At 42.2% G+C, this 25,582-nt stretch overlaps 1 protein-coding gene across 1 annotated transcript; it reads left to right on the top strand.

The window, feature by feature from the left end:
- Window positions 1–307: 307 nt before the first annotated feature.
- Window positions 308–24,108, top strand: OLFML1 (olfactomedin like 1). The gene is made up of 3 exons (XM_039863476.1): window positions 308–983; window positions 2,305–2,593; window positions 21,709–24,108. Exons 1-3 carry the CDS (start codon window positions 858–860, stop codon window positions 22,497–22,499), a joined length of 1,206 nt encoding a protein of 401 aa, XP_039719410.1. The 5' UTR covers window positions 308–857; the 3' UTR covers window positions 22,500–24,108.
- Window positions 24,109–25,582: the final 1,474 nt, after the last annotated feature.

The following is a 25,582-nucleotide window of genomic DNA, read 5'->3' on the forward strand; positions in this document are numbered from 1 at the left end:
GATGAAGGGAATTCTGCCACTAGAGACTGAGAAAAGTCAAGGGCTTCCTTACAAAAGTTCCATTTCCTGATGATTTAGGTCTAGAAACATCACTGCATCAATAATTGTTGTTGTGTATCTTAATAAAACTCTTCCGAACTTGATTCTCAGATTTTTCAGCTATCAGCCTGAGTAGCCAGGCCTGCAGCCCATTGTACCTCTCTCCCTAAGGGGCAATCAGCCCTGAGCATATCAGAACTTTTTTTTTTTTTCCTTGCTGTGCCTTTAAGAGCTGCTGGAATGCAAAGAGAATCTGGAGGAGGGGTGGGGTCTCCCAAAAGGACTACTAGGAAGAGGATCCTGGGAATTTTTGCCAGAACCAAAGCTGAGATTTCAACTCAGAGAAGTTGGGGGTGGTGTGTGTTGGGTCAGGCCTGTGATTGGACTGCAGGAGGAGGAAAGCAAAAGTAAAAAGGAAAGAGCTGGGGAGAGGGGAAAAGCCCTCCCTGTCCCCCCTCCCCCCACCGCCATGCACACTCACCCAGGCCTAGAAGCAGGGTGCAGCCACTAGCCTGGGGGAAGGTCATTGTGTGTCTGGGGTGATGCCAACAGACGTGAGACCCAGGAAGCTCCCTACCCTGGGTCTATCTACCCGGCAAGGCCTCCAGGGACTGGCTCGCCCACAGCTGGGCTTGATCACAGCTGGGCTCGGAAAGCGAGGTCACGCATCTGGTGGAACAAGAGGACTTTGTTCTCGTGCTGTTTTTAGAGGATTTTCACAGCAACGACTAGAAAGCAGGAGATCACCACCTGGACTCTTGAGTCTTCTTTGAGAGGCACAACCTAGGAGATTTCACCCCCGGGCGGTTTGCAGAACAATGCTGGCCCTTCAGCAAGCTTCTGCTTTCCTGGTTCTGTTCCTTGCAGCTTTTCTGCCCCCACCACAGTGTGCTCAGGACCCAGCCATGGTTCACTACATCTACCAGCGCTTTCGAGTCTTGGAGGTAGGTGGCATCTGTGCGCCTGATACTGGAACATGCCTCCTGGAAGTCACCTTATGTTACCTATGCTTTCCTATCTACTGGGATGCATTTACTGCAGTAATAAATGATAAATATTGGTTAAGTTACACTTAAAATTTTTTATATTCCAGTGGTTTTGAGCACCAGAGTCCAGACTGCACCATTCCTGGACTTTGAGCAGGGCTTCCCTCTGTGCAGTTTTTCTCATCTGTAAAATGGGGATGAAAATTGAATTTACCTCCTAAAGCTATTCTGAAGATTTAGTAAATTGATCCATGCTTAGAACGTTGCCTGACATGCTGGTAAATGTCCAAAATGTTATTCAGAGTTCAATTTTTAAAATACAAAAACTTAAAAATTTGGTCACTTTTCTTCATTTTTACTATATCAGGATGATGGCCAATTTTAGCTTTTCTTTTTGTCTTTTTCTGAGAAATCATTAGGTCACTATAAAAAGTCACGATATTATTGGACCAAGAAGCAGTCTTAGCTTTTGCCAAACTGGATTTGGATTTAGAAATGAGCAGATTTCAGCAATGTTAAACAGAGAAGAAGTGTTTGGGCCCTCTTCTCATATGTTGCAGCTACAGTTTCATTAAAATTTGCAAAACCCAAAACTTTTCCTGCACGAACTGGCTCCCGTGGACAAATATAACCCTCTGCCCTAGCCTTTGACACAACCCTGGTGTTGACATTGACTATTTCATACTTAATTGCCTTGCTTTTGTATAAGTTAAATTTTGATAAAATATTTATCTTCTTTCAAAGACACTCTTATCTCCAATATTTATTTTCAATATTTTCCTGAAAAATCTTAAAGTCCAAGTTATTTGGTCATCTAGTTACAGTCAGGGTTAAATAATTCCACAGAGTGGCCAAACACATTGTCTAATGTTGTCCAGCTAACATGCTGAGGCCTAGAGGTGGTGAATGAAATGCTCTCAAGCCAGGGGCCTCTTGCTGCTTCTTTACTTGCTATCTCCTCAGACACTTCCTCCCCCGTCTCACCTCCTTAAAAGTGCCAGAATTAGGTTCAATCATTACGTTTAGCACAGAGTTACTCAACATTTTAAGAAATATATTTATATATGTATGAATAAATGCATGCAAACTCTTAAAAAATGATACATTCTAAGTATCAATAATAGTATTTTGAGTTAAAAAATTGTGGGTGATTTTTATTTCCCCCCTTTTTGGTTATTTTTACTTTTAAAATCTTTATGGATGATAGCTATTTTATTACTATAAAAAATTGTAATTTCAGTAACTATCAATAATTTGGCAATTTGTTTTCTGACCGAAGCAAGGACTGGAAAAATGTACCCAAGAGACAAGGGCATACATTCAAGACTTCCGTGAGTTCTCAAAAAACATATCTGCTATGCTGGGAAGATGTCAGACCCACACAAGTGAATATAAGAGTGCAGTGGACAACTTGGCAATGAGAGTCGAACGTGCCCAGCGGGAGATTGACTATCTAGAGTACCTGCGAGCAGCTGACGTGTGCATAGAATCAGAGGACAAAATGCTGGCAGAAAAGCTAGTCCAAGATGCCGAAGAAGAAAAAAAGATCCAGACTCTGCTGAATGCAAGTAAGAGAGCTTTGTCTTTTATACTCTTCTAGGGACTGTCACTCAGAGACTTGGTGCAGGACGAGTCTGCCCGAGAATCAGAGAAAGAGCTGGATGTGTGCCCATGCTGGGAGGGAAATCTTAGCAGGGAACAGGTGTCCAAAGGAAAATCCATTCTCAGAGAACAGTTTTTCCTTTCACAGGGAGTTCCTAAAGGTCGCATAGAAGGTCAGGGCAACGGTGTCAGAGGTCAGCCCAAGAAGGGCATCTTCTGATAGACCTTGGTTTGGCAGAGGCAAGTGGTCCCAGATCCTTTCAGGGAGAGTGACAGTGCTCTGAGAATAGGGAGAGGCTGCAGATATGCCAGGCAGCAGCCAACCCTCAGGCCTGGAGACTACAGTGAATTATTATTGTGCGTGCTGTTGGGATGGTGATATCCAGGGAGTTTGTCTCCTATCTTGTGATCCATCGGAATCACTTTCAAGCCATTAAGAAAAATGTTTAGGAACTCAAATATAATAACAAGTATCAAGCAACAAAAAACATACAAGAGAAGGAAAATGTCCTATGCATGAGTTCACTTTATTAAAACAGTGAGGGAGACTGGCTCAGAGTCTGTATTCTGAGATAGTTTTACTACAAACAGGAAAACTTTGTTTATAGACTAATTAAAGCTGCTCCAAATTTGAAAAACTCCGTCAGGGACATAAGACATAAGCTGAGTGCCATCGTTGTGTTAAGGGTTCCAAATATCTTTTCAATGTAATTCTTATAAGAACTCCATAGGTCTTCTTAAATGAGGTGACAATGGATCTGAGTTTTGAACAAAGAAATCAGAGAAGAATGTGCAGAGCACACACCTGGAATGATGGGCAGCTAATCTATACCCCATTCACAGAAGACACCGAGACCGTGGGCCAGAGAGCCCTGCACTCCATTCTGAATGCTGTTATCATGATCAGTGTTATTGTTATGACTATTCTCCCAGTCAATCTATATAAATATAAATAAGGTGCTACAAGGTGAAAAAAAAATGACGGCATAACATGTCAAAGGCATGAGAATATGTAACACTTTGACATGTAGAGACCTGCAGATATGGCTGAGTAGACCTCTATGGGGCAGGTGCGTATAGGAGAGCAAGATTGAAGAGTTCAGCAGGATCTAGATAACGAAAGACCTTGCATGCTAAGTTAACGGGGTTGGACTTAACTTGGGAAACTATAGAGAACCACTGAAAAATTTTAAGCAGGGGCATGACATGAAGGGAGAGGGAAAGACTAGAGAAGGAGACCCAGTCAGGGGGATACTGCAGTAATTTGGGCAACAAGTGGTGGAGTCTGCATTAAGTGTAGGTGAGATGGAGAAGAGCAGATGGATTTGAGAGCCACTAAGAGTTGGAATCCACATGGCTTGGTGACTGATCATTAAAAGTGAAGTGAGCGAGGACACATCCAGGATGCTTCCTGGGTTTTTGGCTTAGGCAATGGGGTGGTTGGTCTGAAATATGTTGAGATAGGAAACCAAAGAGGAGTTTTAGAGCTCCTATTACTCTACATTTGGTGGGGGGAGGGTGGGGTGCGGGTGGAGGGAGTAATTATTACTCTGAAATCTTCTAGTTTACTTATTTGCTCACTGCTTGTTTTCTGCCTCTGCATTTAGAATGTCATCTTTATGAGAGCCTAGGTCCTGCATTTCATATTCAATGCTGTGTCCCAGTACCTAGAATAGTGTTTATGTTCATCGAACATTTGTCAGTAAATAACCAAGTGAATAAATGAGTGAATGGATGGAGAGATTATCAGCACAGACAGAGGGGCTATTAGGCTTTGAAAGCAAAGAGAAGATCTTATCTCTGGGTCAGAAGGCAGAGAGGAGGGTGCCTTATCTATGACAGAAAGCAATTGATTGAGTTGGTCAAGTGAGTGATCCTTTGTGGCCCTGACACTGTCTTGAGATGAATCATCTGCAGAAGAAGCAACTGGGGCTAAGCATGTGGTGAGGGAAGGATGAAAGGGCAAGGATGAGCCAGCAGATGATCAATTGGAGGCTGTCTAAAAAGCTGATGGGGAGAATTGGGTGCTAAGGTGGCCCAAGCTAGAATATGCCTGAACTTTCATGCCAGGGTTCAGGCAGGACCCCAAGCCTGAACGGTTGTACTGGATTGGATCCCTGAGCTGCTCCTGGTCCCTGAACACCCTAAGCCCCTCAGGCCTTGAGGTTGCCCCTTTCCACTCTAGCTCAAGCTCAACAGAGGTCCTGAGTTTGGACTTGCTGCTTGTTCAACCCTCATCCTCTGCCTTATCCCTCAGACACCTGAGGCCTGAAATATTCCCACTCCCAGCTCCGGGGTGAGTGATAATTTCTCTTTTAACTTTCCAGAGATTGCTCTTTTCATGACAGTTGCCTCTGGGATTCTTATTTGGTGATTTGTTGGTTTGTGATTAGCAACCACATTTTGCCCTCCACTGTTGGATGGGCCCTGTGCTACACAGTAGGGATGGAGGAGTGAGTAGAACGTGCTACATCCTGCACTAGCTTTCCTACTGCTTCTTTACTTCTGGTCTTACCTCCTACAATTCAACTGCTATCATGCAGACCTTCCCACAACACAAAATGGATCATACTACTCCTCTGGGTAGAATTTTAGTATGTATGTATGTATGTATATATGTCATTCACCATCAGTTACCAGCAACAAAAAAAAATTCATTTGAATCTCTTAGCCTTTTTCATGGGGGAAGGCCTTCACAAAGTGGCCCAAGCTCACCCCCAGCTTCTTCTACTCTCATAACTTACCTGTATGCAGTTGCATTTAAAAACATAAATATTGTTTTTTCTACCCATCTATTATAACTCAAAAATGCTGCAGATTCTGCATGAAGACCTCCCTCCACCTCTAGGCAGATCGGTTCATTTCATTCCATCCTCCAAGGGAGCACTGACACTTCCAACCACACACATCTGTGTGTATTTGATTCCCCAATGAGACCATGAACATATTAACATCTTAATTCCTGCATTGCTAAGGGCCTCTCATGGAGGAGGCTGCAAAAATTATCTATAGCAGAGATGCTGATGGCAGGACCCTCGGAGTTTAGATGGAGAAAGACAAACCTGTAAACGATCACAAGCATATGATTAGTGCTCCTTGGCCTGTTATTTTCAGAGGCTCTCTGCCCAGAGAGAGACTTTGGGATGCCAGTTTGTTTCCCTGCCCTGCACTGTTTCGAATTTTACACACTGTGCCCATCTCCCACTTTTTTGCCATTTCTGTTAATAACTATATCTATCTTAGTATTCTAATGCTGTGTTACAAATTAGCACCAATTAGGCAGCTTAAAACAGTACACATTTATTATGTCAGAGTCTCTGTGGTTCAGGAATCCAGGCACAACTTAGCTGGACCCTTTGTTCAAGGTCAAGGTGTTGATTGGGCTACATTCTCACCTGAAGCTCAGGGTTTTCTTTCAAGCTCACCAAGGTTGTTGGCAGAATTCACTTTCTAGTGGTTGTAAGACCTAGGCCCTCAGCTTCTAGAAGCCACCCCTCTCCATAGGCAGCTCACAAAGTGGCTGTTGCTGCTTCAAGACCAGGAGAGTGCTTCTCTTCAGGAAGTGCACAGTCCCTCTTTTAAGAATTTTTATCTAATTTAAGGCAGGCCCACTCATGATAATTTTTATTTTGATTAACTCAGAGTCAACTGATTTGGGACCTTAATTATAGCTGCAAAATCCTTTCAGCTTTAACTCATAATGTAATCTAGTCAAGGAGTGTTATTCTATCTTATTGCCAGGTCCTGCCCTCAATCAAGGGGAGGCGATTATGTAGGGTGTGTTTACCAGGGGATAGGAATCTTGGGGGCCATCTTAAAATTCTGCCAACCAAGTTGCCCTATTCTGCTAGGCCCAGCTGGTGCTACTAATTATCTGTATTCACCCTGTTCCTACAAGTCTCCCACCTTTCTCTCTTCTAACCTTGGCCTGCAGAGACTGAGCCAGCTGTAGAACTTCCACTAAAATCTTTAGACTCAAGTCAGCAGTCTTGTATGGGCAAACACCCTGGGATTGTGGGATAGGGAGGGGTTGCCAGAGGTCACATCACAGGGTTTCATTCATACATGCACTCTGTCTTTGAAAGTTTCTTCAGAAAACCTGCAAGAAGGGAATAATGCAACTTCCTTAGAAAATTCAACCTTATATCTCAAGAGATGTCCAGAAAATTCTAACATCAGTCTAAATGATTTTTATTTATTCTAGGAATGTTTCTTGGGCAACTCTGAAGGGCCAGATACTGGGGATAATTAATAAGATAGTGTTGCTCTGTAATTAAGCCATTCCCTATAGAGTTGTTCTTATCTTCAACTTTGAATTAGAGAAGATCCCCAAAGATGTTCACATGAGGCCCACAATCCCAGGGATGTTTGGGGGTTACATAAAATTCTTAGAATCTTAATTCTAACACACATTCATACCCCCTCTCTTTCTCCCTCCTCCCTCTTTCACATGCACATGTGTGTGCCTACACACACACACACACACACACACACACACACACACACACACACTTTAGAATGCAATGGGTGAAAGTTATTTGAATACAATTTTATATTTAAAAAATCATTCCCTGGTTTTGATTCTTTAATTCTTATTCATATGAAGATATTTTGTATTGTACTTGACAATTTATGGCAAAACACCACTGCCTCGGATACCCAGATTGGGAACTTATCTCACTAAAAGTCCCATTCCCCAGCCTGCATTCTCGTGTGGATAAGAGTATTAACCTCTTTTTAACTTGTAAATAGCTTGTGAAGAAAAATTCTCAAAGCAGTCAAAACAAGACATTATAGCAGATTTTATTTTATTTCCTGTTTTATTTAGTCCAGCTCCTTTTATTACAAGGGTGCATGCAAATTACTTCAAGTAACCCTCTCCCTGCTGAATTAAATAACTCATATCTTTTGTTAGATCATATTTGGAAGAAGAAAGTCTGTGCTCCAAATTTAAATGCCTGTAGGATCCACTCAGGTAATAAATGTACATGCCTCATATTCAAAGCCATTAAAAATAAAACAAAATATAAAACAAACAAAGAAGCAAATAAAAAACCCACTGAAAGCCAAATTAAATATATCTGTGAACCAACTCCCAGCGTCCATTAGTTTGTGATGAGCGGAACAAAATATTAAATATATTTGCAACCAATATATTTACCACAAAGGAGAGAATTGAGAACATATACACAAATAGGAGCATAAGACAGTACGAGAGTGCTTGTAGGTGCATGTGCATATGTGTGTGGACACTCACACACACTCTTACACATTCTCCATCCAGAAGTTGCTGCATTCATGGGCCATCAATGCTGGAGGTAAGTATACAGCTTACCCTGTGCTGTCTCCTGGAGAGTACAATAGGTCACTGTGCTGGGTCCAGAAAGGCCCATGTACACAGCATTTCCTTTGTTTATCCACCTGGAAGGGTTAGAGTGTACAAGGGCACCTCTAGTCACTATGGATACTAACAGAAGATCCCAAAGTTGTTCTAGCTTATGGCGTTTGGTTCCAGGGGGAGTGAACATCCATTTATTCTCTCTATAACTCATTTGTTCATTCATTCAACAAATGTCTGACTGAATTCCAGGTATATGTTGGCATCATGCCAGGCAGTACACCTGAAACACTGAATAGGATAACATCCTTGCCCTCAAAAAGCTTACAGTCAAGCGGGGAAGCCATCTAAATGAACCCAGGATAACAGGTGGAGGGCGACTGTTCTGATGGAGGATGTCACAGAAGGACAAGGGGAAGATATTAAGCAATTAAGGAAGGGAGGACTGTGGAATCTGGAAAGTAACCCTCAATCTGAGTTTTAGTAATGGAAAAGAACCAATCAAATGGTGAATAAAGAGCGCTTCAAGTAAGCAAATGGAACAGCATGTGGAGGCGCAAAGGCCAAATAGGGCTTAGTGATCAGTAGAGCTCAGGTGAAGGAGGAAGTCATGGAGAAGAGATGAAAAAACCAGACAAGAGCTAAGCTCTTCTGTGCTAAGCCAGTTCACACATTCGAGCCGTGAAGAGTAAAAATAATATGAATAATAACAGCTAATATTTATTGAGTGTTTCTAATGTACCACGTAATCTTTAAGAATTTTATATATCTTATTGGATTATATCATCTAATTCTCACAACAGCCCTATGAGATAGGCATTATAATTATCTCCCATTTATATGTGAGGAAATTGGTGTACTGAGAGGATAAGCAATTATCCGAAGTCTCATAGCTAATTGGTGCCAGAGCTGGGATTCAAACCACGACAGGCTGACTCCTGCCATCCATCTCTCTCGTCATGCTGTCCTGCTGGTTAGTGGTAAGAATGGGAATGTCAGGGCTCAGACGGAGGTTTTAGAAAGGTCATTCTGGCCATAGTACATAGAATGGACTGCAGTAAGGGAGGCTGAGTGCACACAGGAGCGAGAGACTGGAGGCATGGAGGTCATCCTCAGGCCTGTCACAGAGGCACTCAAGGTAGGCAGCCTCTGTTCTGAAACTCGATGGCTGCACCTACCAGGCCCAACTGCTTCCGATCTTGCTGTGGGACACACATGAAGACCACGTCAATTCTCTTGGTTGCTGTTTGATGATGATTCCTACCCACAGACAGTTTCATTTAAATTATTCTTTTAAACCCTGGCCTAGAAAGGTCAATTTTCTTCCCCTACCTTCTTGGTTTTTAATTCCCTGAGTTTTCTTGATTAACTCTTAAACTACAATACTCCTTTCCTTTCCTCTCTATTCTTTCACTTAACAGAAAGGCTCCTACATTTCTGTGCTAGAAATCTCAGGGGCATCTCTTTGGTCCTTGTCTGGCCAGTCACCATATCTAGTAGATTCTTCCTTCTGAATATCTCTCAAATTTATTTTTTTTCATCTGCAACAGCTCTCTCATCATCTCTGGTCTTGATTACTGCAAGAGTCTCCTAACTGATCTTCCAGCTGTCTGTTTCTTGCTGTTCCAGGGTTTCTTCCCATATTGCCACTAGGGTCATCTTGCTACAATTAGTGCATCTTTGCTTTATCAATTTTTGATGGCAACTGAAACCTATGGGCTAAAGAAACTCCATAAAATAACATAAAGGAATCCCTTACAACCTGACCCCAACCTAGCTTTTTAAAAGTAATTTTTGTTATTCTCTATGAAACTAATACCTGCTGATTGAATAGAAACCGGGGACATTATATGTACTATATTTATTGTATTTACTTTTCTTGTAAAAGTAGATAACAAGCCAACAACTGAACACAGCAACTTTGAATATTTCTCGACTTTGTCTTGTGCCACTACTGCCTATCTCCATCTACCTAATGCTCTATGCTGTGTCTGATCTGCTATTCTGAAAACATAAAGCATACTTCATGCGTCCCTGCATTATGCATGCCGTGTTTCTTAAGTCTATCGCAGTGCCTGGAATGGAGTAGAAGTCAATATTTTCTGACCTTGAGGAGTAGTTTATTATAAAGTGGAGGCAACTATTTTCCAGAGATTGCATTAAGCCCTTTTATCTGTTATCTTGTCCAAGCCCACCCACGGCAATAATGCTGCTAGGTAGATACCATTATGACTTCCTTTCAGATGAAGAAACCATGTCTCAGAGTGTTTCATGGAGCCCCATCTTTCTCCCACATTTCTGCTATATCCAGTGTACGCACCACCCTGAGACATACTAGATTCATCTCAGCCTTCATTTCTGCTCACCATCCCCTCACCCTCACCCTGTGTCAGTTATCTGTCGCCACAGTAATGCTGTTTAACAAACCACTCTGAAACTGAGTGGTTAAAAAAATAATCACTGATTATTTCTAAGGAGTCTACAGGGCAGCTGGCAGTTTCGTTGGTCTGGGCCAGGCTTGGGTGCTCTCAGCTGGTTTCCCTAGTGGCATCTTGCCTAGGGGATGGCTGGTTGAGGATGGCCTCAGCTGAGATAGCTTGGATCTCCTCCATGTGGTCTGATCTTTTAGAAGGCAAATCTAGGCTTGTTCTAATGATGGGGACAGACATCTGAGAAGCGGGGCACAAGTACACAAAGGTCTGGTCGCTTTTACCAAATTCTTTTGGGCAAAGCAAGTTCCAAGCCTGGCTCTTGAGCCCAACTTTCCACTAGAACCTCTAATAGTATCTAACAAGGCTTTTGGTCTTGACACTCCCGAAGACAGGCAGTAATCAAAATAGGCTTTTAAATATGCAAATTTCTATATGAAAGTGGTGAATCGGGCATTAGTGAGATTGATGGTTTTGAGATGAGATTGAAGAACCAGTGAGAGGGCTGGTGCAAAGTTCAGATTCCGGAGAGCAGGCCCTAGACTTTGGGAAAGGATGGCAGAACAGGATGAGTGAGGTTTATCTCACAGGAAGAGTCCATGGTGCAATTAATTTCCAAATGACTTTGTTTTCTAATCAGGCAAATGGGAGAATGGCAGTACCACACATAGAAATTGAGAACATTTCCTTCCTTCTTAGTTAAGAATATTACAGGAAACACATACCCACACACTACGCAAAAAGCCCCAGACAAAAAACCAGCTCAATTTTTAAATGAAAAATAAATAAAAACAAGAAGTTGATAATTATAACCTTGGAATGCCTAAATTTTGCCACAGTTGGATAATTGATACAAAATGGAGCTGTCTGACCAGAACCCCGCCGAAGACTTGCCCACTCCCACACTTTGCTTCCCATGAGTGTTGGCCAGCTGCACCCTCTGGGACAGCATTTTCAAACTTTTAGCTTCAGGAGCCCTTTACATTTTAAAAAAATTATTCAGGACCCCAAAGAATTTTGTTGGCATGGATTATATCTATTGGTATTTACCTTATTCATAATTAGAATACAGAAATTATAATATGTGCCAGATGCTGTTGTAGGACAGCAGTCTACAACAGCATCTGGCACACATTATAATTTCTGTATTCTAATTTCTGTAATCTAGCAAAGCCCTGCCCTCATGGGGTTTACATCGTATTGAGGAGAATCAAACAATAACTATATGTTAACAGATAAATTTATAACATGTCAGTAGAAGATAGAATACTATGGAGGAAAATCAGCTAAGGTAAAGGGGTTATGGAGAGCTGGCCTTTTCTGAAAGGAAGCATCTGAAGGAGATTGGCTGTGTTGGACTCCAACCATAGGGACCCGACAGTGGATGCGGGATAAACTCATGCTCACACATCTTTCAGCTTCATGCACTCCCCCGAAGTTCTCAGTTCAACGTCATCGAGCAGCGCACGGCCATACAAGCAACCAGCTATGCATCATCTGTTTTCTTCCTCACCATCTATTGCTAATCACCGATAAAGGCAAGCTGTCAGAGCTCCGTACTGGGTGCTGGAAACCTAGAAAACTCCCTGATATGGATTTACTAAAGAGTTCTGTATAATTCTATACATTGGTTTTGGTGAATTTATTGTAATCCAGGCCCTGTTTAAGCCCTGGATTCACAGCTCTGCAAAGCCGAATCCTCCTATGGCTCGCTGAGTACCATTTCATACAAGCCAGTCTTCCTGTCTTTCTGCCATTCATCCACCCAGGCACACAGACACTGAAATAGCACCTGCTAATGTCTACATATACCTTTTGCTATTTGAATTGATTTGATTTCTAACATGAGTTGGAATAGCAAGTTTGGACACTAACTAATACTGCATTATCTAAATCAAATTAATTCCTGAATTTGGATGGTAAGCAGCAAGAGATTGTATAGGAAGGAGCTATGTATTGTATCCCAAGCACTGTGGATAAAATGACAAATAAGACACAGTCCCTGTCTAAAGTGCTTGAGAGGAAACAAAGTAAATGAGCAATTCCAATTCAGGATGCTAACTGCCCTGGAAGAGGGGGCTGCACAGGATGCTTTGGACACAGAAGGAACAATCAACTGCTCTGAAGGAGTCAGAATTTTTTTTGAAAGATGAAGGATACCAATTTAGAGAAAGCGAGCTAAGGAAAAGTATGGGCAAAGTCTAAAATTTGTGAGAGGCCATGGCAAGTCTGGTGACTAGTGACCAGTCCAGTGTGGTGAAGAAGTGACAAAAGAGGAGGTCAAACGAAGGACCTGAAGTGCCATGTTGAGATGTCTGAAACTTATCCTATGGGCAAAAAGCATGAAACGGTCCCGATTTATAGAATAATTTGTCCATGTTGACAATTTTATTATAATAGCTTGAAGCTTTATAATGGACTACTTGTCTGAGAGCTGTCATTTTTGTCATCCCTGTGTCTAACATTATACCTGTCACTTGATAGGCATAGACAAATGTTTATTAACATGAATATAGTTCAGGTGGTTGAAAAAGTCAAGTTTCACAACAGAGAATTTCATGAAGCAGTCAAAACTTTCGTGGCTTTGCAGGAATTCTCTTTTCAATGAATTCATCACTGTTCTTCCCAAGCAAACCTGCCCTCCCTTCTCTGTCACTATCTCATGCATTCTGTCACTCCATCCTTGAGTCTGGTTTATTGCTAAAACCTGGTTTCTCTTTTCATGCCCATCACTATTTAGATATCTCTCATCTAGATTATAATTATAGACTCTCTACCCATCTCTCTGTGTCCCTCTCTCCTATCTCTACCCCCACCCCCACTTCCCCCACTCCTTCCACTCCTCGCCACCCCATCCATTCTTTACTAACATTGAGACTGTGTTTTTAAAACATAACTACTATTGAGTCACTCCCCTAGAGAGGGACAAGTCTCACCAGGTTTAGGGAGTGTTGCTATTAAATAAGGGAGAAAATATATATTTTTAAAATTCAAATAAGTGATCTTTGTATGTGAATTCACTGTGAGGCCTTGGACCAAAATCTATCCTAATTGCTTGTTTGCAATTTTGCCTGAGGGGAAAATCACAGGTTTTTTTTTTTTCTTCATTCTCTGGTTTGCAGGTGGAACCATGCATGTCATTGTGTCTGTTAAATCATTTGCATCTTGGCTGGACTCAAAGGTTTTAAATTTATTTCCTTTCCTTCCTTTTCCTCCTGTTAATTATCTCTTCTCAGGAGAAGAACAGCAGGGAGTCTTAACTTACCATTTTACTCAAACGCTGGAAGTGTATTCTCCCCAGATTTCAAAAGAAGAAGAATTTATGAAAACTAAAAAGTACATACCGTGAAAAAACTATAGAGAGCATCCAGCCTAAAACCCTCATTTTACAGCTGTGAAAGCTAAGGCTGGATTGACAAAGGGACTTTTAAGGAGACACAGAGAACCAGAGACCAAGTTCAGATCACTCAGGTCTGAGTCTCAGTCCCAGGTTCCCTCTATTAAAGAAGGGATAGGATAAGCAGAAGGGAACACATGGGGAAAATTCTGCTTTGTTTTTTTTCCCCAGAACTGTGTTTCACGGATTGAAATCATCTATCAACACTCTCTTGTTTTGCTATTTCTCCAAAGACTCTGAATTAGAAAGGAGATATAGGAGAAAGAAGAATGTTTGTGTTAGTTTCTGCTCTATTTAAAAAAATTTTTTTAGTTACAGTGGACATTTGATATTTCGCTGTATTTTGAATGAACATTTTCCTATAGGTGAGACATTGAACATACCTTGTTCTTAGACATAGTGTCTCTCCACAGCTGGGCTGCAAGCATGCTGAGTTTCCTCCCAGAAGGATAGACAGGCTGGGGCTTTTTCATCAAGGCAAATATATCACCCTGTGATTAGGTCTTAGGGAGTCCATGGCCCTTACCCATCGCTCTGTAGGCACACCCAGACTCACCCACTATCCACCCCTTACCACCACACATATACACACCCATCCACCATGTCCCCAGGGCTGGCTAGAGGTATCCTGGCTGGCCCTGCCTCCTGGCTCAAACTGAGCTCAGAGGATCCATGGCTGTGTGGCCAATCCCAGTAACTTAATCAAGCCTTAATATTTTTATTTTTCACTTGGGAAATGGAGATTAAAATATCTACTATTTAGGCCTATTGTGAGAACTGGATAAGTTAACGAAATAAAGTATCTATCACAGTACCAAGCACATTGTATATATTTGTAGATGTGTATTAACCTCTCAAGTCTTTGTGCTTGTTCTTCCATAGGGAACTGTTTCTGCGCTTCTCTTGTAGCCCTCCTCTTCCATATTAAAGCGATCTGTGATCACTTACAGGTTTAAACCCTCATTCATTCATCCTCTGTGATCACCAGAGAATGTGGGAAGAGCAGAGCATTCACATGAGACAGACTGTACTTGTGAAACTGAAAAAAGGTTTACTGGGCCCTGGTAGAGATCAGGGCAGCCCACTCCTCCCTCTTCCATGCCACAGCCAGTAGCCCCCAAGCTCAACCTGGCAGGGGATTGATCTGTCCTTAGCTGCTCCTGAGGTATATAGGTTCCCAACTGGCCTAGGATTCTCTGCCTTCCCCAAGAGTTTAGCTTCCTGTAATACAGGCCAACCTGGACAAAGTTGACCCTGAGGCTATAGGGAAGTAACCCCTCAGGCTGGCAAAGCATGTCAGCAGCAGGGGCACATAGTGGCAACTGATCCCAAAGTCCGGCCCTGACCACAGTGGAGGCCAGGCAAGTTCTCTGGGCTTCTGGGAACAGCCAGTGATGACATGACCACTGAAAAGACTGAGCTTCCTGAGACTTGGTTCTTCCCAGCTAAGGCCACTCCCCACTCCCGCTCCTACCATATGTTCCCTTAATGAGAACCTTGTGTAAGATTTTTAAATGAAATAATGGATTTGAAAGTATCTTAAAAGCTTTAGAGTACTTTACGAATTATTTACTTAAGACAGGACTGTGATCAGAACTCCGGATATGCAGCGCTATTTAGACTCTTAAAAAACATCTGTTTGAATGAAGCTATTTTCCTCATTAATTCAATGGGTATTTATTGAAGCCAGAAAGCACTGAGTTAGGCAGTAGTGTATAACAGTCAACATGAAGACAAAGGCCCTGCTTTTGTGGAGCTTACAGTGTAGTGGGGGAAAGAACAATAAGCTAATAAATAAAACAGATAACATTACAGAATGTGATAAGTGATCTCAAGGAAATAAGATGCTATAGGCTATAGGAGATCATATTAAATTTAGATGCAGTAGTCTCAGGAGGTCTCTTAAGAAGATGATATTAAAACTGTGATTTGAAGAATGAGTAGGGGCAGACTATGGGAAAATCAAGAAAAAGAACACTTCAGGCAGAAAGAAGCACAAATGCAAGAGCCCTGAGGCAGAAACAAACTTGACATACTCCCAGAACAGCAAGAAAGCCAATGTACTCACAAGACAGTGAACAATGGGGAGGAGAATAGAGGATAAAGTCCCAGAGACAAGCAGCAGCCATATTATGTAGGTCCTTTAGGACAGGGTAAAGGGTTAGGATATTATTCCTAGAGTGATAGGAGAAAGAGTTTAGCAGCTCAGTCACATAATTCATGTTTTTAAGAAGATCACTCCTACTGCTTTGTGGAGAAGTTACCATAGGTGAGCTGGAGTAAAATTGGGGATTATTGCAGTGGTCTAGGCAAGAGGGGAGAATTCAAGGAGTGTAAGGGAAGAGTAGGTGGGAAGAGGGTGAGAGAAATGTAGCTGAGCATTTTAATTTAAGTATAGTGTCACAACTTAAAGGTAAATTTTACTATCAGAACTTGCTGATGGTGGAGAAATGGAGGTAAAGGAATCAAGGATGACTTCTAGGACAGAAGCTTGGTTGATAGTTTTTGCCTGAAATAGGAAGAGTTGGGAGAAAGAGAGTTTGGAGGATAAAAGCAAGAGTTCTGCTTTGGACAGATTAAGTTTGAAGATATCTAAGTAGAAACAGGCAGTCAGGCAAATGAGTGTGGGACTAAGTAGACACCTAGATAGGATGTAGTTCCAGATACAAATTTGGAATTCGCCATTATTTAGAATTTACATGGTATTCAGAGCCATGAGATATAATGAGATGACTTGGAAAGTGATTGTACAAAGAGGAAAGAAGAGATATGAGGACAGAATACTTAAAGGTGGAAGATAAGAAGGAGTCAGCAAAGGATGCCAAGAAAAAAAATCCAGAACGATGGAAGTACGAAGGAGGGGTACTCCAAAATCAAGAGAAGAAAGAGTTTCAAGGGGAGGTAGTGGTCAAGTACTCAAATTTTGCTGAGCCTTTGAGTAGATTGAAGACTGAGAATTGATCCTTAGATGTGGCAACGTGGAGATTGTCAGTGATGTTCACAGGAACTGAGTCAGTGGAGTGGGCAGGGGAGTTTAGACAAGTGGAGAACTGAAGCTGTTAGAGTGGCTTAGGGGATAATTGGAGGAGTGGAAACTCCTCTGTCAAGGAATTTTATTATAAAGTGAAACAGAGAAATGGGGCCACACTAGAAAGTTCTGTTTGTTTACTAAGGGGAATGATCCAGTAGGGAGGGAGAGACTACTGAGGCAGAAGAGGGAGATAATTTCAAATGCCAAGTCCTTGAGTAGGCGAGAAGGGATTAGAGCTACTGAAAAAGTAGACAGCAGGAGGAAAAGCAGAGAATATGGGTTCAGGTGCAATAGGTTGGTGGTTGGAAAACTCATTCATTCATTCACTCATTCATTCATTTAGCAAATCTTGGCCTATGTGACAGTTGCTATCCTAGGGACAAGACATACAGCGCTGAATGAAACAGATAACAAGATAAGGCTCATGCCCTCATGAGGTTTATATTCTATTGAAGGAAAGGAAGCAATAAATATTAACGGGCGAACTATGATATGCCAGATAGAAGATAAGTGCTCTGAAGAAAAATTAACTTGGGTAAGGGGGTTATGGAGAGCTGGAGAAGAGGGTTCCATTCTTTATCAGGTGGTCATAAAAGGCTTTAATGATCAGGGAGTATTTGAGTACAGACCTGAAGAAAGCAAGGGAGGAAGCCATGTAGATATCTTGGAGAAGATAGTTGGGTTGCAAGCAGAGGGAACAAAAAGTGTCAAATTCCTGAGGCACAAGTATGGTTGTCACAATGTGAGGAACAGCAAGAAGGCCAGTGTGGCTGAACCAAAGGGACTAGATGGGAGAGTTGTGGGAGACAGGGCCAGAGAGGCAGTGAAGGGAAGGGTCACATAAGGTCTCGAAGGCAAAGACTTGAGTTTTACTCTGAAGGAGATGTGAGTTTTGAGCAGACATGACATGATCTGACTTACATTTTAAAAAGATCCCTTTGGCTGCTGTGGGGAATGGAGTATGGGAGCCAAGGACAGAAGTGTGGCCACCATATAGGAGACTATTGCAGTAATCTAGGCAGGACATAATGTAGTTCTCAGATTGCTCCTATTTTCTCAGTGAAATAAGAGGTAAGATATTCATATGAGAGTGAGGAGGGAATAATGGAAGCTGAAGGAGAGAAGAGAAGGTATTCCAATATTAGGTGATTAATTAAGGAAATGTGGTAGAATTTCCACCCAAACAGCTGTCAGTAATGAATAGTTTGCTAAACTGCTTACTTACCTCACAATCTCTGGGACTTCTCTGGCTGTGCGCCTTTCTTCCTTGTGTCTAGTTTCTCTTCCTTCACCCTGTATCTTGTCCTCTGACTCTAGATGACCTCCAGTTGGCCTAGAGAACCTAAGCATTTATTAAGAAGAACATGACGGCCCCCAGCTTCCTATGCCAAAACCTTTGGAAAGACTTAAGGGAGGCCCTCAGAGTGCCCATTTCTCCTCAAGAGACTGTTAAACACTGGACTATTGTTCCACCACCTTACTCTCCAGCAGTCAATGAGGGAGGCCTATAGAATTCCATGTTTGTATTAAGACCATCTTCTCTTACTCTTGATACAGGCCTCATCAGGATTTGAGGGAAACCCACAGAGTTCCTCATGCTTTCTAGTAAGGCCACCACTCCCTGCCTCCATGACACTGCTCACCTCACAATAGACTGCTTACTAGGGCAGTCCCAACAACAAGTTCATAATTAGAACTGATGACCCACTTTTCCTGAGTTAGCCAGTAGAACTAATCTCATCTTGACCCAAAATTCCAGGACTCTAGGGTCATGTGGAAGGCAGCATATTTAAGGTGGAAATGGATTACACCACTTCTGTCCACATCTCCTTAGACAGAACACAGATCAGTGGTGCAACCTAAATACAAAGGGGGCTGCAAATGGGTAACTAGAGAAGAGGAGAACGAATTGGCATTTGATGAATACAGACAGACATTGTCTCTGCCATAAGCAGTCACAGAAGAAACAAGTAGGAGACACACACACAGAGACGGTGGTGACACAAAGATCAAGGAGGAAGAAATCTTCAGGAAGGAAGAACTGATCGATAATGTCATGCTACAGAAAGATCAAGTAAGATATGGACATAAAAGGTCTGATTTTGCAGGTAGGAAGTGCCATAAACTGTAACATTATGAAGGGCAGTTTCTGTGAAATTATGGTGAAGAGAAAGAATGGGAGGTGAGGAAGTAGATAGAGTATAAACTATTCTGTAAGAGAATCTAGCTATATAAAATGACAGAAAGAAATAGTGAAGTAAGTAGAAAAGGGTGCTTAACTGAGGGAGAATTTTTTTTTAATAAAAGCAAGATGTTTGCAAGCTAAAGAACTAGTAATGAAGGAGAAAGTCAAGATAACAGAATGGCGATAATTCATCAAAGAAGTCTAGAAGAAGCTAGGAAAAGATGAGACCGGAGCACAAGTGAATGGATTAGTCTTGGACAGGAGGAATGACATGGCTTCGTCTAAGATGTGTGGAAGGGTAACAAGCGTAGAAACAACTGAAGAAAAGTTTCTAAGTTAGGGAAAGGAAGTGAAGGGAGTTCATGTCTAATGGTGTTTATTTTTCAAAGGATTAATCTGCTGAAATTATGGTATAGTTGAGGGGTGCAGATTTAAGATAGCTGCTGTGTGGAAGATGCGGGGCTAACCATGGAAAGCAATATGGTATTTAGTGCTCAGCTGAGACTGGAGATCCCTAATGTGTAGCAACACCAATATGTTCCACTATGAAATTTTCTTCACCAACACACAACTCTCCAAAGCAGAGACAGATGTTTGAACTGATCCAGGACCAGGGATTTTTGTAGAGTGGATATTGTGGAATAACTAGGGACTGGTGGGTGAGGGTGCTGGTGACAGAGGTATTACAGAGGTCTAGGATGGACAGGAAAGGCACTGAGGCCAAGAAAGGGCTGATGGCCTGAGAGCAAAAAGAGGTCAAGGGATTGGAGGGCATGAGGGAGCAGAGGAGGCGAGAGCAATGGAGTGAGAAATGGAAGGATTAGATGTTGTTGCAGAGGATAGAATATTAGAGTTTTAGATTTCTAATGGGGACGGAACAGGTCTGGGGGATGAGAGGATCCAGGTCTGGCCATGGGAGGGGGTTGCTAAAGTGGTCTGAACATAAGGTACCATGGAGTTGAAGAGGCTGAAGTGCTCAGGCTCTTGATGCATATGGGGTAGTGTCCTAGAGAATAGTCAGTGATTTAGACTAGGAGTTTGATAATGTGAGATACAAAAGAAGGAAGGGATTTTGCAAGAAAGTGGAAGAATGGTCTGAAATAGCAGTGAGGAGATGGAAAAATGTAACCCCCTCTTTTCATTTCACCTTCCTCCACCTCCTTTAGACCCTTATCATCCTGTTTGGATTATAGAAATGCTGTCCTAATTGGTTTCCCTGATTTTGGTCTCTCTCCCATGTGTCCATCATACATATGACTGCCAGCTTAATTAAATTTGTTGAATAGCCTTGACCATGTCTCCCTCTTGTTCAAAAATTTCAGTAGCTCTCTGACTATAGAATAAAATTCATATTCCTTAGCCCCTTCCTCAAGGCTCCAGGCACAGAGATGGTTTCAATCTACTACTTTGTTTTATGCATATGATTTGGGCCAATATCAAGTACTTAGCTTGTATTGACTTAAACTGTATCCTACTTTATTAACACTAATCTTAGAGGACTTTCCCAAATGTGGTTTTGTTAACTGTCAGGAATGTTCTTTCCACCTCTCTCAGAATGTCATCCTTCAAGGGCCAATTCAAATGCAGATTAGTCTCTGCCTCAAACGATATCTCTATTCTGTGTCCTTTTGTAAAAATTTCACTTTAAGCTTTATAGTCTAGTTATTCATGTATCTATTAAGCAAAAACCACTCCTAATTTATCACTGCACCTCAGGCCATTACACCCCCAGCTCATAGCTCAGTCTCTTGCCTTTTGTTGGTATCCAATGTCTGCATGCAGGCATTCATAAATAAATAAATGAATGGATGAGTAGGGCTCTTACAATGTTCTAGTGTGTTAAGGGCCAGAATCCTTCACCAGAAGATGATCTCTTTGAGGTATAAGGTATACACACACACACGTATATATATATAGAGAGAGAGAATATATATATATATGCACGCACGCACACACACATGTGTGTGTGTGTATATATATTCTCTCTATATATATACGTGTGTGTGTGTGTGTGTGTGTGTGTGTATACCTTATACCTCAATATATATATTTAGATTATCAAAAGAGTGACTATTATAGAGTAGAGAAGAGATCTGTTGCTTCAAAAATATTATGGACCAGACAACTCCAAAACTGAGTTAAAACAACAATCATTTATTCTCATGGATCTGTGGTTAGATAGGGTTTGTTATCTAGGCTGGGTTTGACTGGAGTGATTTGGTTTTGCTCCAAGTGTCCTTATCCTAACTCAGGCATGTTTTTTTTCATGGCAATGTCAGAAGTATTATTTATACCCTCAATACTTAGCACTGTTCTGAGAACATTGTAAACTTAAGAACACAGTAGATACCCAATAAAATCTTGGCAAATGGAATTGAATTAGGCAGCTTCACTTCTAAGTCGTTCTCACTGTGTTAACCCCAAGAGCTCTAGAGAGTAAAGAGGGTCTCTGATACAGCCAATAGCTGTTTATTTCCTGTCTTGAATAAAATGCCAACTTTTATAACTGGACAGTAACTCCCTTGACATAGACCCATTTATTTGTTTAATTCTTTGATTCATTGAATCATATCATAAACTGTCATTGATGTGTGTGTGATAACTTTATTCTAGACACTGAAGGAAAAAGAAAGCAATCTGTGAGAATAACAGACATCTCATGTTTATAAAGTAACCTCCCCTTTTTCTCCTGTTTGGCCAGGCTGTGACAACATGCTAATGGGCATAAAGTCTCTGAAAATAGTGAAGAAGACTATGGACACAGATGGCTCTTGGATGAAAGATGCCATCAGCAACTCTCCAAAGGTTTATTTCTTAATTGGATCCAGAAACAACACTGTTTGGGAATTTGCAAACATGCGAGCACTCATGGAGGATAGTACCAAGCCAGGCCCCCGGAAGCTAATCTTAACACATTCCTGGCAGGGAACAGGCCAAGTGATCTACAAAGGTTTCCTATTTTTTCATAACCAAGGGACTCTCAATGAGATAATCAAATACAGTCTGCAAAAGAGGACTGTGGAAGATCAAATGCTGCTCCCTGGAGGGGCAGGCCGAGCACTGGTTTACCAGCACTCCCCATCAACTTATATTGACCTGGCTGTGGATGAGCATGGGCTCTGGGCCATTCACGCAGGGCCAGGCATCTATGGTCATTTGGTTCTCACAAAAATTGAGCCTGACACACTGGGAGTGGAACACTCATGGGACACTCCATGCAAAAGCCAGGACGCTGAAGCTGCATTCCTCTTGTGTGGGGTTCTGTATGTGGTCTATAGTTCTGGTGGCCACGGCCCCCATCGCATCACCTGTGTCTATGACCCACGGGGCACTATCAGTGAGGAGGATCTGCCCAACTTGTTCTTCCCCAGGCGGCCAAGAAGTCACTCCATGATCCATTACAACGCCAGAGAAAAGCAGCTCTATGCCTGGAATGATGGAAACCAGATCATTTACAAACTCCAGACAAAGAGAAAGCAGCCTATAAAGTAGTGCATTACAGTTGGGAAGGAGAGAACCTTGGCCTTGGAAGCTGCTCTCCAGGACATGGAGGCCACAGCCTCTTTACAATATTGCATCCCTCTAATCACACACAGGGATAGGGTCTAAAGCTGGAATGCATGTGCATCCTCCCAGATGTTACAGCCTTAGAGATCTTCTAAGAGGTTAGATGAGAGTCTGTCATTCAGAAAATTTCAACAACTTACATTACTCATCCAAACCTCGTGGCACTCAAGGGCTTCCACATTCCAGTCCAGCTTACTTCCAGCCGCCCCCCTTTTTTTAAACCATTTACTTTAATTATACCCTACCCCACCCCAAGCAATAAGAAGTGTAGGCCACCCCCTAATACTCCTGGCTTTTCACTGCTCTTGCCTTTGCTCAAGCTCTTTCCTCTTTTCACAGATGCCTTTTGATAGTCTTCCATTTTTACTACCCAACTAAAGTATTATTTTTTATTGATGTTTAATCTTGATCTCCCCTAGCTCTGGCTCTCCACCAAGTTAGGCAGATATAACAATAAGGTAAACATTAACATTCGAATACCACTTTCCAGTTACAACCTGTTTGCACCTGTGTACATCATTTAATTCTCATTTCAGCCTTGTACGCAGAAGAAGTCTTTATAGCTGCCATTTTAGAGATAAGGAGAGCTTAAGTGAGCCATTCAAAGTAACAGAGCTGAAAAATGAAAGACAGAGCTAGAAAATACTGCAAATCCATAGTTTTTTCATTGCCCCCCAAAGCATCAAATATGTATGTTTGTTCATCCAACATTTTATAAGCAATATATTAATCATTTCATCCTCAAAATAATGATCTGCCTCTTTAGCCACTTTTCATGTTCTCACAAGACCTTCCTATATGGCTTTTAAAATCTACTTCCTCCAGAAAACCAGCCTGAGGGTGAGGACCCTAACTCTAGCCTCATCTTGTCTTCCCTTCTTCCCCTAAGTCTCTCTTCTTGCTTGAAATACAATAAAACTACACTAAGCAAACAAACCTCCTCAGGTTATATTTGCCTACATACCCTCAGCTTAACAGTTTCAGGGAGTGCTGCCTGGGCTTAGGTTTACTGTGGACAATCCCCAACACACTGAGGCCCTTGGTAAATATTCTGTAATCTGGATGGAAGCCAGATAGTGACCAAGGGACTCCCTGCCACAGCAGTCATGCCATGTGGCATGGGGGATAGAGGGCAGCTGTGCTGGCCAGAGGGGCTTCTCCACAATCTTTCCCACGCAAGTGTCCAATTCAGCCTAGTTTGGGTCACAAGTGCAGGCTGTGGTGCCAGTCTGTGTCATGTGCTGAGGCCTCTGTCTTTTCAGGTTGGTCACATGAGAGGGTTTGCTTTGTATGCTTGCAGCTGTTTTCCAGACTCTGCCAAGCTCAGGCTGGGACCATAAGCAGTGAAGAGAAATTTGTTCCAATCCTCCCCGCCCAACACACATATCATTTGAGTAGAATGGAATTACTCCATGGACACAATGTGATTACTCACCATTTTAATAGAGTGACACAGAAAGCCCAAATCCGTTGTGGAATGAAGCAGATATGAATAAACGTGATATTACCCATTCCATTGGGTTTGGGGACATTACCTACCCTGTGGGTTAAAGAAGATTACCTATTTCACAGGGATAAGGAATGTGAACAGCTTCACAGGGGAGGGTAAAGTGGAGTTATCAGCAAGGGGAATTATGTGAGTCCTAGGCACATAGTTCCTTGGAGACGCAGAAAAGAGGCTGACTTTCATTTGTGGATATGCTTTGAATTGAATTTTCCAGGGTGTACTTTTCACTAACAGCCTACCCTGCCACCTTAAATTCCTGCAGCCAGAACCAGTTTTTTAGGTCAAGACATTTTCTCCAGGAAGCCCCTGTTAATAATGTGCCACTTTATTTCCTGAGAGTCAGGGCTGGACAGCAAGTAGGTTCATGAACACTTTTGGCCTTCTTCTAGGTGAACCAGCTCTGGGGTTTTTGCTGGATTTTAATCAGCAAAAAGAAGTCTTTATAGCTGCCATTTTAGAGATAAGGAGAGCTTAAGTGAGCCATTCAAAGTAACAGAGCTGAAAAATGAAAGGCAGAGCTAGAAAATACTGCAAATCCATAGTTTTGACCTATACCAGTGGTTCTTAAACTTTACTGCATCTGAGAAGTTTTTCAAAATCCTAATGCCAGGTCGCACTTCCAAACTATTAAATCAGAACCTCTACGATGGTACCCAGACACATTTTTTAGGCCCCTTCTCCAAAGTGGTTCCACAGTGCAAATAAGCTTGAGAATCAGTGACTTACACCATTTTTTAAAGTAATTTTTGAAAGGTAATTGTTTAGTTCTGAGAACAGACTAGCATTTTCTGGGGGCTGGGGTAAGGGCAGTGGATCCACTGGGGCAATGACATGTGGGAGTTGGAAACGCCCATGAACTCGTGTGAACTGTGGCAGCCTCCTCTACAAAAGCCTCTCTGCTGCTATTTTAAGGAAGTGAAAGAGAACTGAAGGGTGTCCTGTTGTAACACAACTCTTGTGGGCCCCAGCCTTCCTCTGCTGGCTTTGCCCTTAGTCTGTTTCTGGCCAGGTTCCTACAGTGACCAGGGTCTCATATTTGCCAGGGTGGCTTAAGTTCTGTTCACATGTAAAAGTCTGGTGAGAACACCGGTAATTTCAGGTACTAGTGTAATTTGAAAAAATATGTGTCTTGTGGAGTTTGTGAACACTCTAGCCTGTAGAGATGTAGATAAAAACTGAGGCCAGGGCCGTAGTGTCTCTGCCAGAGCTGGTGTCGATGCCATCTGAGGCCCACAGGGAGTTTAATCAGCTGAACTGAGCAACCAGTCCTGGGAGGCCCAGGTTGAGCAATAACCTAGTAGTACAACAGAAGGGGATTCAAGCCATACACTGTGGGAAGGTGAGGTCTAGGTCTTCAGGGCCTAGTTCTGCCCAGATTCTAGAATCCATTCCTGTGGTCAGAAATTGCCAAAGCTTTCTTGGGTCTGTGGAACCCTGCCCTGGTGCTGGGCACAGAGAACCGCTTCTAGTCCACAGTAGTTCACAGGACGGCATCAGTGCC

The sequence above is a fragment of the Pteropus medius genome, unplaced genomic scaffold (genome assembly GCF_902729225.1).
Source record: "Pteropus medius unplaced genomic scaffold, Ma_sr-lr_union100, whole genome shotgun sequence".
Classification (NCBI taxonomy): Eukaryota; Metazoa; Chordata; class Mammalia; order Chiroptera; family Pteropodidae; genus Pteropus; species Pteropus medius.

Bases quoted from the DNA above. Each gene is read 5' to 3' on its own strand.
- OLFML1 (XM_039863476.1), top strand. From the start codon at position 858: ATGCTGGCCCTTCAGCAAGCTTCTGCTTTCCTGGTTCTGTTCCTTGCA. The intron at 984-2,304 runs GTAGGTGGCATC...TTCTGACCGAAG, and splicing joins AGCGCTTTCGAGTCTTGGAG to CAAGGACTGGAAAAATGTAC. The intron at 2,594-21,708 runs GTAAGAGAGCTT...CTGTTTGGCCAG, and splicing joins CCAGACTCTGCTGAATGCAA to GCTGTGACAACATGCTAATG.